At 40.9% G+C, this 18281-nt stretch overlaps 1 protein-coding gene across 1 annotated transcript; it reads right to left on the reverse strand.

Annotated features, from left to right (window-relative positions):
• Positions 1 to 8882: 8882 nt before the first annotated feature.
• Positions 8883 to 10498, reverse strand: LOC114512052 (olfactory receptor 1L8-like). The gene has a single exon (XM_028530953.2). The coding sequence runs from the start codon at positions 10097 to 10099 to the stop codon at positions 9155 to 9157; it is 945 nt and encodes a 314-aa protein (XP_028386754.1). The 5' UTR covers positions 10100 to 10498; the 3' UTR covers positions 8883 to 9154.
• Positions 10499 to 18281: the final 7783 nt, after the last annotated feature.

Below are 18281 nucleotides of genomic sequence, written 5' to 3' on the forward strand. Positions count from 1 at the left end.
TTTTGGTAAAGTAAGTAACCAGTCATGGTTAAACCTTGGAAGCCTGCCTGGTCTGCGCTTAGGTTAAGCAAACATGTGAGAACCAGAGGCTTAGTCATAGTGACCACCCATTCCTTTCTGTACACACAGATTGCCCTTGATTTTGTTCAGTGAATTTGGACAATGACACATGGGTAACCCTTTTCTGATTCACTGATATCTTATCAAAACACTCAGAATGACTTCTGACAAAGTTTGATTCATGGACACTTCGGGACTTCCTGTTCTCAGACGGCGGGCCTGGAGGAAGGCATACCTGGCAGGTGTGGACTGTGAATGTGGAGGGTTAGTCCTGCTTGCCTCCGACATCCAGATGTTTTGTCTCCACTGCAGCCTCTCCAGATGCAGGCTTTTCCGCACCACGTCTGCAAATTCATTCAGAATCCCCATGTTAGCTAAGAGCTCCAGCTTCCTTACGTTCCCCCACCCCTTACCTCTGCCAGAGGAAGCCAAAGAAAACAGGAAGGGCAGCGCGTGCAGTCAACAGGGGAACAGGTCCCCAACATAATTCCTTTCTCATGCCCACCTCTGGTCCCCAGCCCCATCCTGACGCATTTCAGAAGACAGAGTTGCCCAGAGTCACCTCTCCAACCCTGTAATGCATTAACCTCTGTTCACAGGTCTCCTCGGGGTTCTCTGTGATCTGAGGGAAAAGGGTGTTCTCTCTTCCTAGTCTTCCCGCAGAGAACTCTGTCCTGTGCCTTCTCCAAGTTTAGAAAGCAAAGCACAGCCCAAGGGAATGGAGAATGTGAGGTCCTTCCTGCTGGGTGTTGAGAATATCCCCAGGGCCTCGCTGGTCACATCTGACAGGTCATGGTCACATCTGACAGGTGTGGCTCAGCTTTCTTTTGGTACATGACTCAGGGCTGAGACACAATGGTGGGTATTTGGGAAGAGAGGGATGTCCATAGATGTGAATTGTTATTTTTGTGTGTGGATGGGATAGATTAATATGGGGAGACAACAGTTTTCAGGCAATGGAAAGGGGTCTGTGTGTGCACCCATGGGCATGCTAGTCCAGGGACAGTGAAGAAGGTAGATAAAATTTTATGTTGGTTTTTGACATAGTATCAAGTTATTTAGGTTCAAGGGATGTTGATGTGAGGGGCTCCTTAGTGTTGGGTTTTCAGTATGGAGTCAGAATAGTGTTTTATGTGGTTTATCCCTTGGGGAAGCTCTTAGAATTGTTCCAAGCTGCTTCTAGCTACTGGCCTCTGTTAGTGGATATAAAGTACCTGTCCTCCAGGGAGCACCCTTGGTTCTTGGGTCAAGGGGCAGAATTCAGGCCTTGCCTGTGTGAGGCTGAGAAGAGTCCTCAAGAATTTCTGTACATATCAAAGGGGGGGGGGAGGGGATGTTCAGGGGAGAGAATAGACTTTCCATTAATCTGTATTTTATATTCTTGAACGTTATACTCTGAGACACCCCAGATTCATATCAAAACAACTAGCCAAGTTTTTGCTGGACTGGTTTCTTCCCCTCACTCCTTTCCATGCTTGCTCTCTCCTTCCCTTCTTTCTCTTTTTCCTTTTTCTATTTTATTTTCTTCTAAGAAAGAATGAGGTGGTTCAGAAAGATAGATATAACAAACAAGGTAACAAGCAATAGCCAAGGGATATGCAAAAAAGAAAGGTGTTAGGAAGATGATGATAATGCAGGCAAGTGTGAGGAGAGTGCCCCAAATCAGTGGGAAGTTCCGATAACTTGGTTAGCAGCTCATTGAACTCTGAGCTCCTTAATAACCAAAATGAAGAGGGAGAGCAGGTCACTTAAGTGGCTCTCAGTATAAATGTGGTTCTCGGAGATAAAAGTGAATCCCTTATTTAGGAGAAGTACTACCAGTTCTGGCTCTGGGATCTAGGAGAAATATCTCTTACAGGGTTTCATGAAGAGATTACTGTGCAATACAAAGAAAAGCCTTCTCAGCAAGGTCCTCAGAAGAAACAGCAAGTTCTCCTAAAGGTCCTCAGTGGATGCCTGGGGGGCGTCCTGCCAAGATCCAATTTAGTCCAAGTGATCCTAAGGGGGCCCATAACACATGCAGGTATGCAGCTCTGATGGTCTGGCTTGCCCCAGTGTTAGCCTTCACTTAGGTCAAGAATTGCATCAGACCTGGGGTCCCTTTGGCTTTTATATCTTGGCAATCATGCAGCCCTCTCTGAGATGTATTTCTAGCACCTATATTTCTGTGCAGCTGCCTCTTGTTAATGACTGGTTACCCAGCAGGCAGTCTTGACAAACAGGCACACACACCGCTGGTTCACTAAATTGCAGGACCCTAACTTATCCTAGATCAGGCATCTACTTATATGTTCTTTGAATTACTGTTAAAAGATGCGGAATCAAGAGTCAAATCCTCAGGTCTCCCGAGAATGAAAATATGATTGTACAATAGTTCTCCTGTTAATTCTTTCCATCCAGTTGATCTCTGACAATTGTCAATGTTTCTTTGCCACACAGTCCTTAGGCATTTAAAAAATAATTCTTCTGACAGTTGCCAAATGGGAGGGGGGCTTGGAGAATGAGTGAAAAAGGTAAAGGGATTAAGAAGTAATTACAGAATAGTCATGGGGATGTAAAGTACAGCACAGGAAATATAGTCAATAATACCATAATATTACGTATGGTGTCAGATAGGTGTGAGATTTATTGGGATGATCACATCAAAAGTTATATAAATGTCTACTCATTGGTTTGTATACCTAAAACTAATATTATATTATACGTCAACTCTAGGTAAAAACTAAAATAATATTTAAAAATAAAAGAAAAAATTGCCAAAAGATTCTTCATACAGTAACATCTATGCTATTTGGGGTACAAAATTAGACATTTCAGAATGCTGTGACATTAAGACTTTGATCATCCAACCAGGAGTCAGAATAGCTCCCAGACAATCACACTGAACCACGACTCACATTCCTCACAAGGGTGTATTCCCTCCCAAGATTTCTAATATGTCTTTTTCAGTTGGACCATTTCCCTCACTCTTTCTTTCCCACTATTGCTTGCATTTTTTTATGGGCTTTAACAAAGCTATTAGTTACATATATCACTTTTCTTTTTTTTAAATTTTATTTGTTTATTTTTAGAGAGGGAAGGGAGGGAGGGAGAGAGAGAGAGAGAGAGAGAGAGAGAGAGGGAGAGAGAGAGAGAGAAACATCAATGTGCGGTTGCTGGGGGTAATGGTCTGCAACCCAGGAATGTACCCTGGCTGGGAATCGAACCTGGGACACTTTGGTTCGCAGCCCGCACTCAATCCACTGAGCTACGCCAGCCAGGTATATATCACTTTTCTAAAGCTAAGTTTACTTTTTTCTCTGGTCAGTAAGTCTCCATAGGTATTACATCAATTCTAAGTTTTAGTTTGGCTTCCTCAAATATCTTCTAATTCTGACAACTATTTTATACCTATGTTCCATTTTTATTTATTTTTATAACTCAGTGTGAAAATTCTTTACTATGCCATGTAGTTGGGGCAGATAGATTAAAAAATATTTAACCTGTCCACATTAGTTATATAGTCTAGACGATTTCTTCATCTTCCCTGCAAGAACATCATTTTCTCATGTACCACATACTTCTCATAACTGGTGCAATTACTAAAGGTCATTGCTCAGTGAACTCTAGGTTCCATCTGGTCTGGGGCACACAATACTCCAGACAGCAAGGAACAAGCTTGTCTGGAGTATTGAACAGGATACAAGCACAATTGTGGCACACTACCCACTTGCCTCCCATGAGGGCGATCTAAGGTTGACCCTTAACCTGTTTAAACTCTACCATTTGTATCATAAAGATCCAAAAATACTTTCTACTGTTTGACAATTTGGCTCTAAGAGAGTGTCAGTAAATACCATGCTTACCAGTATCATCTCGACATAATTTAGGCTGGCCATAATGCTCCCACAAATAAGCCTCCTCTTATCTGAGCCTAACTGGCCACTGCTGTTTGAGTACATCAGATGTTGGTGCTATCTTCATGGCACACGCTCCTTCCTGGACAAGGGCACATGTTCTGACCCAGAGTCAGTGACAAGCAAGATGGTGAGTTTGTTTAGTAAACGCATGGTCCATTCAAATGGCTTCATCCTATTTCTGGGTCAAATGCCAAGTTTAGCCAGTTTTCTGGGAGGGGACTTCCCCTAGTAACCATTAGACTAGAATAGTAATTCTCTAGGAAAGCACTTTCTCCTTGATTCAGCAGACTTAACCAAGCTCCCAGCTCCGTAAGTCCCTTTCAGTCCTCTAGGCTAATGTTATGTGGTCACAACCACTGTTGCCATGGGCCTAATTCAAGTACACTATGTGCACAAAAAGTACTGTGTTCCACAACAGATTGCCAGAGAAGCAGATTCACTTGGTAGGTGCGTTTCAGTTCAAGTGTCCAAAAGGCTTCCCATAATCACTTTTTGGGAATTTCTAGAGTGACACCATGTAGTCGTGCCATTGCCCTCTTAGAGATCACTGTGATTCCTTGAATGTCTGCTGGTATAGTTTTCCATCCACATATCTGGTGCAGTCAAAAAGGCAACTTTTAGATTCCAACATACTGGGCAGAGTCTCCTTCATGCCCAGGGGCTCACTCTAACCAGGGTGTTGTCCTGGTTTACGGAAACATAACATAGCAGTTGTCAGCTGACAGTCATTGTACTATATCCAGTGAGGTTCAAAGGCAGGAATCCTCTTAGGGGTACAGGGAATCAGTGTGATAAATATAACAACAAAATGTGGCTGAAATGATGATCCTAACCTACTGTTATCGAGGCAGGTCATCCAGGAACACTGGTTGATGTGCTTTTGGGAAATTGTTGCAGGCAGCTTTGGTCCAACTCTCCTCAGGGAAAAATGAATCCTGGGGCATCTTCCTGCATTGGTCATGACTCAGCCCCGCTTACAAGAGAAACAGCTCAGAATATTATTCTCTTGCTGAGGTAGTTTCTTGAGAATGACAATTGCCTTCCTTGCTATTATTTCCCATTATGTGATCTCTTTCAGCTGCCCTGGTTCTCCTACTTTTTCCAATGACTACCTGTTTAACCAAACTGGGCTTCTCTGGATAGAAGTTTGTGGTACAGGCATACTGCCCTCTACAGGCCTGTAACAGCTTTAGGCTATCCAGAGCTGCAGTTCTTGTCCACTTCTGGGAAGGAGCAGAAAGGCAAAAAATGCTAGGACTATAGTATCTTTACCAGGATGGAATGGGGCATCACTTACAGTCAGTCTTTACTTAGCCCCACTAAGTAAAGCCACTCATCAGCCCTTTCCCCTTTAGGAATACAAACAGTTAAATTTAGAGAAATTGAAATCAAATTCTGAGCAGATACATCTCCTGTCTAGATATGCAAATGTTATCCTGGACTCAAGTCAATGGGATTCACAAGACAAAGAGAAAATTTGTGAGGCGAAGATAATTTTTGTGTGGTGATAAGTAGTATCATGACTCTCCCATGCCCACTCTGCACCTCCCCAAATTGCCCAATATATTCCCTTTATACTGTCCCTTAGACTCTCACGAAGCCCCATTTGCCCAGTATTCATCTATTTGCGCACCTGGGCAGGTGGTCTCCAGAGTCTTTGCTCACCATCTTCAGGTCATTCAACTTCTCTTAAAATTGAATAATAATTTACATATATAAAATAATTTAAATCTCAAGTGTATAGCTTTTTAATGATGATTTATTAATCTGTTTTCCTGTTGAGGAACACTTGGGTTGTTTTAGTTTGGTTTGTTACAAATAAAGCTGCATACTTTTAAAAAAAATAGAAATAAGGTAGTTGTATGTTTCATTTTATTAGGAATTGACAGACTGTTACTTAAAATGATTCTATAATTTTACATTTCCACCACCAATATGTGACAGTTTGAGTTGTTCCAAATCCTACCAAAATTTTGTATTATCTTTTAAATTGTGGCCATGCTATTGAGTGTTCAGTGGTATTGCATTGGGACTTTTACATTTCTCTGGTGAGTAATGATGTTGAGTACCTTTTCACGCGTGATATTGGCCATTTGAATATCGTCTTTTGTAAAATGCCTGTTCGAGATTTTTGCCCACTTTAAAAAGTGGAGTTGTATACTTTCGCTTAAATATTTATATGAGCTCTCTATATATTTTGAATATGTCCTTTAGTTTAGCAGATATATGTACAGTGAGTATTTTTCTCTTTTCACTTTCTTAAGAGGTCTTTTGATGAGCAGTTTTAAATTTTGATGAAATCCAATTGAATAATTTTTCTTTTGTGGTTAGTCTTTTTTTTTAATGACCTACCTATTAGGCAGAGCAAACTTCTAATTACTGAACATCTTTTCTTTCTGTTGTCTCTTGAATGACTGTCCTCCCCCTGAAGCCCTAAGATGCTGTATCTCAACCTCAGCTCAGAATGTCATATGTGCCTTATTTTCCCTTTCTGTCACTGACCCTGTCACTCATGTAGGCTCTCTGACTCTCCCATGTATGTGGAGTTCCCATACATACCTATGCAATTTAATTTGGTTACTTTCTCTTGTTAATCTGCCTCATGCTAATTTCATTACTAGAGCAGTAGGAAGAACCTAGAAGAGGAGTTTCTTCCTCCCCCACACTAGTAATAGCTCATCTTTTTTCAAAAATAATTTTTTATATGTGCTTAGTAGTCCTTTGTATTTTTTTAAAAGATTTTATTTATTTATTTTTAGAGAGGGAAGGGAGGGAGATAGAGAGAGAGAGAGAAATATCGATGTGCAGTTGCTGGGGGTTATGGCCTGTAACCCAGGCATGTACCCTGGCTGGGAACCGAACCTGCAACACTTTGGTTCACAGCCCGCGCTCAATCCACTGAGCTATGCCAGCCAGGGCGTCCTTTGTGTTTTTTGACTGAGAAATCTTCAGTCATTTCTAGGCCACAAATGTTACATATAGACACACACACACACACACACATAAAATATCTATGTATAGGTGTAATACAGAATATATAGGATGTAATATATATATAATGTTGAATATACAGATATGTATCTATATGCATTTTTTCTGTTTTCTTCAAGAAATTTTACATTTTTAGCCTTTATACTTAGGTCTGTGAGCTACTTTGAATTCCTTTTTATGTATGACTTGGGGTAAGGTCAAGGTTTGTTTTCTATGTGTATGTCCAGCATAATGTATTGAATGGACCCTCCTTCCCCATTAAATTGCATTGACACTTTTGCCAAAAATCAAGTGACAGTATAAACCAGGATTTATTTCTGGGTTCTCCATTCTGTTACACTGCTCTTATTCATGTATTCTTATGCAAATACCACACTGTATTAATTATTTCGGCTTTGTGGTTAAATCTTGAGATTTGGTAAGGTGTGTCCTCCAGATTCATGATTTTTCTTCAAGATCATCTTGGCCGTCCCAGGTGATTTTCATTTCCATTTAAATTTTAGAATCGGCTTGTCAGGTTCCAAGGACAATGATCAGGCTCCGGTGCCCAGGTTTGGAGTAAAGTGGGCAGAATGGGAGTCTGTTCACCCAAAGCCTACACGATGACAGCACGGCCATGTGTGGTGTAGAACATCTACAGACCGCAGTTGTGGGCAGAGAGCTCAAAGGAACACAAAATGACCTCTTGTTTCTCACTGAAAACAGCTGTGTTGCCCTAGGGCAACACAGAGATGTCTTTAAAGTTCCAGAAGTTTTGGTAACTAGAATGCCATATCCCATCAAATTATCATTCAAGTGAAAGAACCACATAATGATGTTTTTCAGATATGCAAGCACCTAGACAGTTTCTCTTCAGCTGATACCTCACAAAAAGAGTCTTTCCCTGTTGCATTGGTCATCTAATTTATTAATGGTTTTAAATTCCATGAGCTACGAATATTTATTTGAACAAATTCAGACATTAACAATGTGTTAAAAGAGTGGAAATTATCCCCCTCTGCAACCATATATATTCATCTATAGTTTTAAAACATAATATTTTTACACTTTGTGCCACATCTTGATTTTTCTACCTAATTTCAAGGAAGTAATAGAGATCCATTTCATTCTTTGAACCTGCACCTATATTACATGGTATGCAATTAATCATAATTAACTTTTCCATTCCCTATTGATAGGCTTTTAGGGGTGTTGTCAGGTTTTATCTGTTATAAACTTGGATTTTATATATATGTGTATATACATTCAATATACACTTATGATAATATTTCTATAGGTTAGATTTTTATGGATGGTAGTTTCTAGAATAAAGTATTAAATCATATATTTTTAAACATATAGCTTTAGGGATAGATGGAGTGAAGAAATGTTCCAACCTTCCCACTGTGAAATGGATAATTTTCATGTTATCACTCTTGGTTCTTGTTCTTTCTGGCCCTTAGCATTTTTAATTGCTTGGTAAAAATAATAAGAGGAAAATAAAAAATAAAGCCATAGTAATATAATAAAGTAAGGATAGGCAGAGAAATGGTGGCATGACAGTTTCCCTGGATAGAAAAATGCAAATTTTTAGAAAGAGTACAATAATTATAAAAATACTCAAAATGATAAAATTAGCTAAAATGTTATCTTCCTTCTCCTTTTCCTCTTCAAGTATTTGCAAAGGCACTGAACAGCTATAAATTGATCGTTTTCAGCAATATACTGAAATATGAAGTGTTTTGGAGTATGTCTTTTTTTTTAATATTTTATTTATTTATTTTTAGAGAGGGAAGGGAGGGAGAAAGAGAGAGAGAGAGAAACATCAATGTGCAGTTGCTGGGGGTCATGGCCTGCAACCCAGGAATGTACCCTGACTGGGAATCGAACCTGGGACACTTTGGTTCCCAGCCCGCGCTCAATCCACTGAGCTACGCCAGCCAGGGCGGAGTATGTCTTAATAAAAAGAAAGAAATTTGTTCAGGAAGTATTTTTAGGAAAATAGTTAAAATAGTAGTTGGAAGATGAGAAAGTAATGAATGTTTGTAGGGGAGTAGAGGAATAATGAGGAAAGATACTGTGATTTAAGCTGAGGCAGGGCCAGTGGGTGGGGTTGCCATCAGTGTATGTAACAGCCTTGTCACACATGGGTTAACAATGCTAATCTCCAACAGTCTGACTCTTCACTGAGAGCCAGTAGCAACCAGCAGATCCCAGTGGGTCTGTCAAGAGGGTGCCTGCTGGGATTTCCTCTTGCCCATCAGCTTCCTCAGGCCCTGTTTCAGGTCTTTGTTCCTCAGACTATAGATAAAAGGATTCAGCATGGAGGACAAAACTGTGTAGACAAGTGTTGCCAGGTGGTCCTGGACAGTGTAGGTGGAGAGGGGCTGTAAATAGACATAAAAGATGCTTCCATAAAAGAGTATTACCACAGTGAGGTGAGAACCACAAGTGGAGAAGGCTTTGCGTTTCCCAGCTGCTGAGGGGATTTTGAGAACTGCGATGAGGATTCTCATGTAAGAAAAGGTAATGCATAGAAAAGGGGTCACCAGAACAATAGGTCCTTCTGTCATTATCACAATTTCATTGACAAATGTGGAGGAGCAGGACAGTTTCATCAGAGGGCTCAGGTCACAGAGAAAGTGATGGATAACATTGGAGTCACAGAAGGTGAGATGATTCAGCAGAAGAGTGTGTAGGAGAGAGTGGACATGAGTAAATGAACAGGAAAAGGCCACCAGCAGGACACAACGGTGATGGCTCATGATGGTGACATAGTGGAAGGGATCACAGATGGCCACATAGCGGTCAAAGGCCATGACTGCTAGGAGGAAGCTGTCAGTATTGCCCAGAGCATAAATAAAATACATCTGAGTCAGACACCCACTGTAGGAGATGGTCTTCTTCGACAGGAAGTTAACTAGCATCCTGGGGACGATGGTTGTTGTGAAGCAAATGTCAGTGAAAGACAGGAAACTCAAGAAGAAATACATGGGGGTCTGGAGTTGAGGGTCAGAGTGGATGGCCAAAATGATGAGCAGGTTCCCTGTTATAGTGATGAGGTATATGATGAGGAACAGGATAAAGAGTGGCGTCTGGTCCTCGGGCCGGGAGGACAGTCCCAGGAGAATAAACTCAGAGACACTACTGGTCTGGTTGACTCTTTCCATTGACTTGGGTCTAGGTATGTACAAGATGTTTTGTTATTTCACGTGCTCCAAATCCATAACCCAAATCATGAGAACCCAGCAAAGTCTTTGTGTCCTCTATTTAAACACAAGTTGCTGCTGTGCAGGCACAGCTTGTCAACCTCATAGTCCTGATGCGGTCCTCCTTTTCCAAGTCCATGGGCATCACAAGGTCTTTATACTGAAAGCTGAAGGGACAGAATAAGAGTTTTCCTTAGAAGCCATCAGAGATGGACCTCTCTGAGTTAAGTTCACTAATTCCTATTCTTTGAAAAGCACTGTTTCCCTGATGGGGACATAGCAATAAAAACAAATCCTTGCTTTTGTGTAGCTCGTGTAGCTCCTGTTCTAGTTGGGGAGGTAGATCATCATCAACAAACAAAATATATGATATAATATAAAGTAGGAATAAAATCTGTGAAGAAAATAAAGCAGTATTTAAATGAATAGAGATGGATGGGGAGTGTACATGGAGGTGTTTTGGATAGAAAAGTCACAGGACACTCAGTCCCTGTCACAAGCAAATTTAATTGCGCCATTCTAAAGCTCACCTTTGCACTGTTTTGGAAAAAAAATTAGAATTTGCCAAAATAACTTACAGGGCAGATCTAAGAGGAATGTTGATCTCAAGTTTAACAAAGTGTTGTTTTCTCCTCTGGGTGCAGAATGAGAGGTTCACTCTTAGCTCGTGGCATTTTATTGCCATCAGTCTGTGCAAGTCTCCCCGTTTTTGTGAGTTATTTTTCCTTTCCTAAATCCCATTTACACAGGATGGGCATCATTTGTCAAGTATTCAATTCAAGTTTTACAAATTTGTCTTTCATATATGTATCTAAAAATATCTTTGAGAAACATAGATATTAATTGTTAAAATATGTGTTTTTTCGGTCATATACAGCTGCCTGGATGGATGTCAAAGTGGCTTCCATTTCTTGCTCACACAAAACACTCTGAGGTAAGAGATCTGGTGTCAGCAAAGGGTTTTCACCCTATTTTTTTAGAGCCTGCCTATTCACTCACACCTAGTGAATGTACATATTACATAGGGACTTCCCAACATTTGTAGACATTGGTTACTTATATATCTTTGGTTACCATAAATATCTCTGCAGTGAACATACTTTATCACCAAAGTGTTTAAAATAATTTCTTGCTTTGGCTTGTGTGGCTCAGTGGATTGAATGCTGGCCTGTGAAGCAAATGGTCACTGGTTCGATTCCCAGTCAGGACACATGCCTGGGCTGAGGGCCAGGTCCCCAGTGGGGGGCACACGAGAGGCAACCACACATTAGTGTTTCTCTCTCAACCTTCACCTCTAAGAAGACATAAATAAAATCTTTAAAATAAAATAATTTCTTTAATGGGAATATTTTCCCACTCATTTTAAATGGGCTTATTGCACTGAAAATTTCCAGGAACATGTATAAAGGACCCAAGGACGAGGACAACAGGGTGGAAGATTGAATGTGGGGGAGGGGGATGGGCAGGGCAGGGGAGAGTAGTGGGGGAAAAATGTGGACAACTATAATTGAACAATAAAAAACTTTTGAAAAAAGAGAAAAACATAACATCTTAAATTATCACAGTCCTAATATACTCCAACAAACCACTAATTTCATCTGTCCAAGCTTCTCTCTAGTTTTTTTAAATAACCTTCTTCACAACTAACTCAATAAAGTTAATAGGACCTTAGATATTCAGAAACAATGGCATACAGAAGAAATGCACATAAAGTTCATTAGTTTTCAGTCAAAAAATAAAATATATAATAATGTACATATTAACATTAATTCATTTAACAATTAAACGCTGTAATTTCATTAACAATTAAATGATGCATAGTTAATAACACTGTATTGCATATTTGAAAGTTGCTGAGAGAGTTAAACAAAAAAAATGCTTACATTCTAGTTGTAAGATACTAAACATCTTTAGACCTCAGTTTAGGCCTTTTGTGATACTGGACACAGATATCCAGAGCCTCGTGAGGATGGAATGAGATACTGCATTTACGACACTTAGAGAGAGACAAGCATACTGGAAGCACTAGGAGAAGCTGCTGGTCCTCATCAGTCCCAGCATCACCTTCCTTCTCTGCTGTTCCTGCATGTTCTCAAAAATCAATTAAGTCACATGTTTAAAATACCATATCTCTCACTGCCTAATCACTAACTTCATCATTTTGTAAGGTTTTAGGGAAGGAATATTTGTTTATGCATTGAATAATTTGAGTGAATCAGTTATTAAAGTTAATAACCTGTACTTATCGAAAATTACACATGAGCCAGCTTGTGCTGAGCATTTTGCTAAATTCCACAATGGGGGATTACGAGGCGCAAGTTGTCAGCAGGAGATGGGAGCTTGTAGAGCCCAAGTGCTTTGCTCCAGGTCCCCGAGGAAGGGAAGTACAATAGGGATTTGAACCCAGCTGACTCACTGCTTCACCTCCCCATGCTCGGGTATACACATTGCTTTCCTCACTGTCATCATTTCCTCATGAACTATTCTTCAATCCCCCTTACCTGACAAGCTTTTGATTCCCATGTTCAGAATCTACCTTTGTAGTTCCAAGAGAGGTGAACCTTCTTTCTGTGTTGTACAGATGGTAGATGATGGAATTTGAAAATTTGAATATCAGTGATGAACTAGCCAAAATCAGGAAGGAAATCTGGTCTTGCATAGCTGGGTATGTCTAGTGTGTGCGGAGTTGTGGTTGTGCTCTGGACTTAAGACAAAAACTGGGATTTGGTGTGTCCTCATCATCTGTCCACAAGCTGGTGCCTGATGTTTCACGAATAGTAAGTGAGATTCCATGTCTGAAAAGCAGTTTGTCAAACACAGGGCAATTCTAAAATGAGTCATTTGTGAAAGGGCTGCCTGGGGAATGCAGAATACAAAATATTGGTGGAGATTTGGGTTGATTAATGAAGTTGGGTACTCCAGATCATAGACCTGAGAGTCACCCATGTTGAAGACTAGAAAAAAGGGGAGAAGGGTTTGGATCTGACAATCAGGAAGAACAGTTCTAAAAGCACAAGCTCAGTGAATGAGACTGAGAATACAACAGGTTTTCTTCCCCCTACAGATGGAATTTTGCTTCCTACACATCAACCCGAGGGGCTTAACACCAACAGCCAGATGAAGTTTTAGTTGTACTTGATGACTTCTAATCCATAAAATACTGGAAACTCTCAGGGAGTGAAGAATGAGCATCAAACCCACCAGCTAGCTTCCTGAAGCTCACCTTCATATACAGATGCTTCTCTTTCCTTCCCAGTGTCTCCGGGAGCTGAGCTGCACCACATCTGCTAGTTCTCTCCAAGTCTGCTGCTCAGCCAAAGCTCAGCTCCCTCACCCTTCTCCCCAGGAAATCCTGAACTGATTAACAAGGAGAGGTGCAGGAGAGGAGAGAGGAACTGATACACTCCTCCAGAGGAACAACACGGCTCCCTTCACTGGACTCAATCCCCCCGCTTCTTTCCTGACGTCTGGTCCCTGAAGCAGTGGCGAGACTCTGGATTGTGGAAGCCTGGCCAGCTTCTCATGAGTTTGAGCTCCACTTTGCTGGTCTCTGGGGCTCTTGTTAAATGAGGGAGTTGTGCTGTGATCACATCTCAGGGGAGTCTGCCCTGGGACCTCTCAGCAGAAAGGGAGTCAGTTAACAAAGCTGATACCAAAGGGTTAAGGAGACCCCTGAGGGGTCCTGTTTAGATGTTGGGGCTAATCTCAGAGCTTCTCAACCACTTAACATTTCAAGGGCATGCTTCAGTTTCTTGTTATGGGTTATCAAAGGTGACAGGCATTTATGTGGGTGAATATTTTTTACATTTGGGGGTTCCGATGAGGACCAAGGCTATTGGAGAGTCAAGCAGGTCATAAGTGAATATAGGGAGGTTGCAGTGTCAAGAGGATTCACAGTGAGGGTAGGTCAATGGTGTGTATGTGAGTCCCAGTGTCTGGGGGAGGCATGTGAATTAGACTTCTTTCTAAGGCAGATCAGGATAGTGTTTAAGGCACAGGGCTGAGCAAAGTCTATTGTTATATTTAGCAAAGGGGCTTTGGAAATAATGTGTTTTCAGAGTTTAGGCTCAGAGCAGTGGTTTGAGGGTCAGAGCTGAGGAAAGGAGATATTTATTAGCATGCTGGCCTTGCCACTTGGTTGCTTTTAACAAGTTACTTAATCTCCATGAGCCTCAGTTTCTGCAACAGAAAAATGAGGATAACAACTATTCCTGGCCCTGAACCCAGAGAGATTTTCTTTCGACTTTCATATAGAGAATATCATGTATTCTGGTGAATGTCATCCACAACAATCTTACAGGAAATAAAAACACACTCTTCAGTTGTCCTCTGTGCAAACCACTCTCTCACACAATACATGTGTGTCCTTTTCCTTAGCCTCGAGTTCAATTTTTAACTGTTAATCTACATGTGAAGAGCAAGGGCTACAGAGACAGAAAGCCTTGGATCTGAGCCCTGCCTCTTGTACCTACCATTCATGTGGCCTTCCTTCTTTCCATGCACTCGTTCATTCATTCAACAAATATTTATTTATTTCCAACTCTATTGAGATAGAATTCACATATAACATTGTGTAAGTTTAAGGTGTGCAATGCAATGATTTGATATATGTATATATTGCGAAATGGTTACCACAAAATGTTGGTTAACAGATCACCTCACACGTTACAACTTATTGTTGTGGTGAGAGCTTTTAAAGTCTAGTCTCATAGCAATGAGAGCAACTTTCCAATATACAGTACAGTCTCATAATTAACCATAGGCACCAAGCTATAAATTACAATGAGAACTTATTCGTTCTATACCTATAAGTTCATGCTCTTTGATTGCCTTCACCCAGTTCTCCCATCACCCCCTCCTTTCTCTTGGCAACCACCAATCTATTCTCTGTTCCTATGAATAGATTGTTCTGTTTTTTTGTTAAGATTCCACATATAAATGAAATTATATAGTATTTGTCTTCTCTGTCTGACTTATGACACTTAGCATAATGCCCTCAAGGTCCATCTATGTTGTTCCAAAAGACAGGATGTTGCAAATTTCCTTTTTTTTTCATGGCTGAAAAAGATGAGTGATAAATAAATAGATCTGTATATATGTCACATTTTCTCTATGCATTCACCCATTGATGAACACTTAGGTTGTTCACATGTCTTGGCTATTTAAGTAAAGGTGCAATGAACATACGGGTGCAGATATATCTTCAAGATAGTGATTTCACTTCCTTTGGATAAATACCCAGAAGTGGGATCACTGGATCATAGGTAGTTCTATTTTTAATTTTTTGAGGAACTTCCATACTGTTTTTTCATAGATGCTATACCAGTTTACATCCTCACCAACAGTGCACAAGGGTTCCATTTCTGCACATCCTCACCAATACTTGTTATCACATGTGTTTTTGATGGTAATCATTCTGACAGGCATGAAGTGATATCTCATGCTGGTTTTGATTTGCAATATCCTGATGACTAGTGATGTTGAACTTATTTTTGTGTACCTGTTGGCCACTTGAATACCTTCTTTGGAAAAATGTATGTTCAGGTCCTCTGCCTGTTTTTAATTGGATTGTTTGGGGGTGGTGGTGTTAAGATATATTAATTCTTCATATATTTTGGATATCAACCCCTTATCAAATATGTGGTTTGCAAATATGTTCCCCCATTCTGCAGGTTGCCTTTTCATTTCGTGGATCAATGTTTTGCTGTGCAACAGGAGCTTTTTAGTTTTATGTAGACCCACTTGTTGTTGTTTTGCTTTTGTTTCTTGTGTTTTGGGTATAATATCCATAAAATCATTGTCAAGAAGCTTTTATCCTGTGTTTTCTTCTAGGAGTTTTATGCTTTCAGGTTTTACATTCAAGTCTTCAATTCATTTCAAGTTCATTTTCATGAGTGGTATAAGATGGAGCCCAGTCTCATTCTTTTGCATGTGAACATCCAGTTTTCCCAGCACATTTAAAAAATTTTTAGTATGTTTATTGATTTGAGAGAGAGAGAGGAAGGGAAAGAAAGAGGAAGAGAAACATCAGTGTGAGAGAGAAACATTGATTGGTTGTCTCTCTTATGCACCCTAACCCAGGACTGAACCTGCAACCTAAGTATGTGCCCTCACGTGGGACTGAACTCCTTTTTGTTACGGGACAATGCTCTAACCAACTGATCCAACCAACTCAGTGTTACAGGGTGCAGCCCAGAGGGGGAACCCCAAATAGGCATTTGAAATGGGGTCCAGAACTCAAGGTGTCCAGGAAATATTAGAAAGACATGTAAGATGTCTTCACCCCTTCCCCCACAGGTGTGAGTTGGGGGAAGGGACACATGGAGCAAGAACATGCAGGGCTGTTTTGCACAGCAACAGCTTTGCAGCCAATCCATGGCATGGTCATTTAATATACCTATAGCCTTTGGCTGGTCACTTAGGTATGCTAAATAGCTGTGGCCTTTCTCTGGGCCAGGGGAATGGAAAGGGACTCCCACTCAAGATGTGACTGGGGGGCAGGGTCCCCGAGTTAAAGCACCTGCATGGGAGCTCAGAGAAGACTGGCTCCATGACATGGGGACACACCTGCCAAGACCCACAATGGCAGCCCAGTAAAGCTGGAAAGGATGTGAGATTGATGGCAAGTGTGGCCGAGTGCGGGAGGAGTCAGAAATGGGGCTGCAGAGGAAGGTTGGCTCGGGAATTTAAAACCCCGACATGGCAGCCATTGCAGGAGAGAACCACACAGTTTTGGCTGAGTGGGGACTCCTGTGGCCCTGGGAGAGAGGACCACTCTGCTGGAGCAGTGGAGAGAGAACCTCGTGCCTTTCCCAGAGTGGGGACCTCTGCAGCATTAGTAGGGCGAACCACCACCCGGCTTTAGCAGAGATCCTGGTGACACAGCTGAGGCTGCCAGGAACCAAGGGAGGTCTCCCAGCCAAGATGGATTACTGGGAAGAGCTGGGTTCTGCCTGAGCCAAGGACTTCTATTTCTTTTCCTGAGATATGGTACCCCAGAATGGGCAAAGGAGGAAGGAAGGACTGTGCGTGTTTGTGGGTGTTTTAAGGGACTTTGGGATTTTGATGAAGACATTAGGTCACTACTTTAAGTTTGTATAGCATTAAATAAACATTTCCTTTCCTTTTCATGAATCTCTGTCATTGAGAGACATCTTTCCTATAGGTGGTGGACATAATGAACCTGGGGATTCCTTTTGGGTAATAGTACATTGCCCTTGTCCCCCGCCCCCTTGTTATTCTGTAACAGCAGCACCATTTTTTGAAGAGACTGTCTTTCCTCCATTGAGTATTCTTGACTCCATCATCAAATATTAGTCAACCACATATGCATGGGCCTTCTAATCTCTGCCATTGACCTATGTGTCCATTTCTGTGCCAGGAACATACTGTTTTGATCACTATAGCATTGTAGTATAGTTTGAAATACAAAAGTGTGATGCCTCCAGCATTGTTATTTTTTTTAGATTGTTTTTGCTGTTGTGGGACATTTATGTTCCATATACATTTCAGGAATGGTTTTCCTATGTCTATAAAAACTATCATTGGGATGTTGATGGGAATAGCATTGAATCTGTAGATCAGTATGAGTAGCATGGATACTTTACAATATTAGCTCTTCCAATCCATGAGCATTGGATATATTTTCATTTAGTTGTGTCTTCTTTGATTTCTTCCTCAAAGTCTTATAGTTTTCAGTATACAAGTCTTTCACCTCTTTGCTAAATTTATTCCTAAGTATTTCATTGTTTTTGATGCTATTGCAAATAGGATTACTTTTTAATTTACTTGCCAGGTATATTTTTGTTTATGCAGAGATACACTTTTGACCGAAAAGGGAACAGATTACACTAAAACCACAGAAATAAGTATCTCTTTTGTGCAAGCATATGAGTGACCAGAAATTTTTCTCCTTAAAGAGGTCAGAATGAAGCAGCATCCAGAAGCCCAAGAGAAAATGCTAATGGGCTGAGTTGAAGATGGTACACTGTGGTGGCTAAGGGGATGGACACTCAAGCCAGATACCATGAATCAGAATCCTCAATATAGCATTCACCTCCGAAACACCTATGTTCTTCCCTAGAGAGTGAAAATACTTTTCCCCTATTTTTCATTTCACCATTAGTTCTATAATTTGCTGGGC

This window comes from Phyllostomus discolor, chromosome 3 (genome assembly GCF_004126475.2).
Source record: "Phyllostomus discolor isolate MPI-MPIP mPhyDis1 chromosome 3, mPhyDis1.pri.v3, whole genome shotgun sequence".
Classification (NCBI taxonomy): Eukaryota; Metazoa; Chordata; class Mammalia; order Chiroptera; family Phyllostomidae; genus Phyllostomus; species Phyllostomus discolor.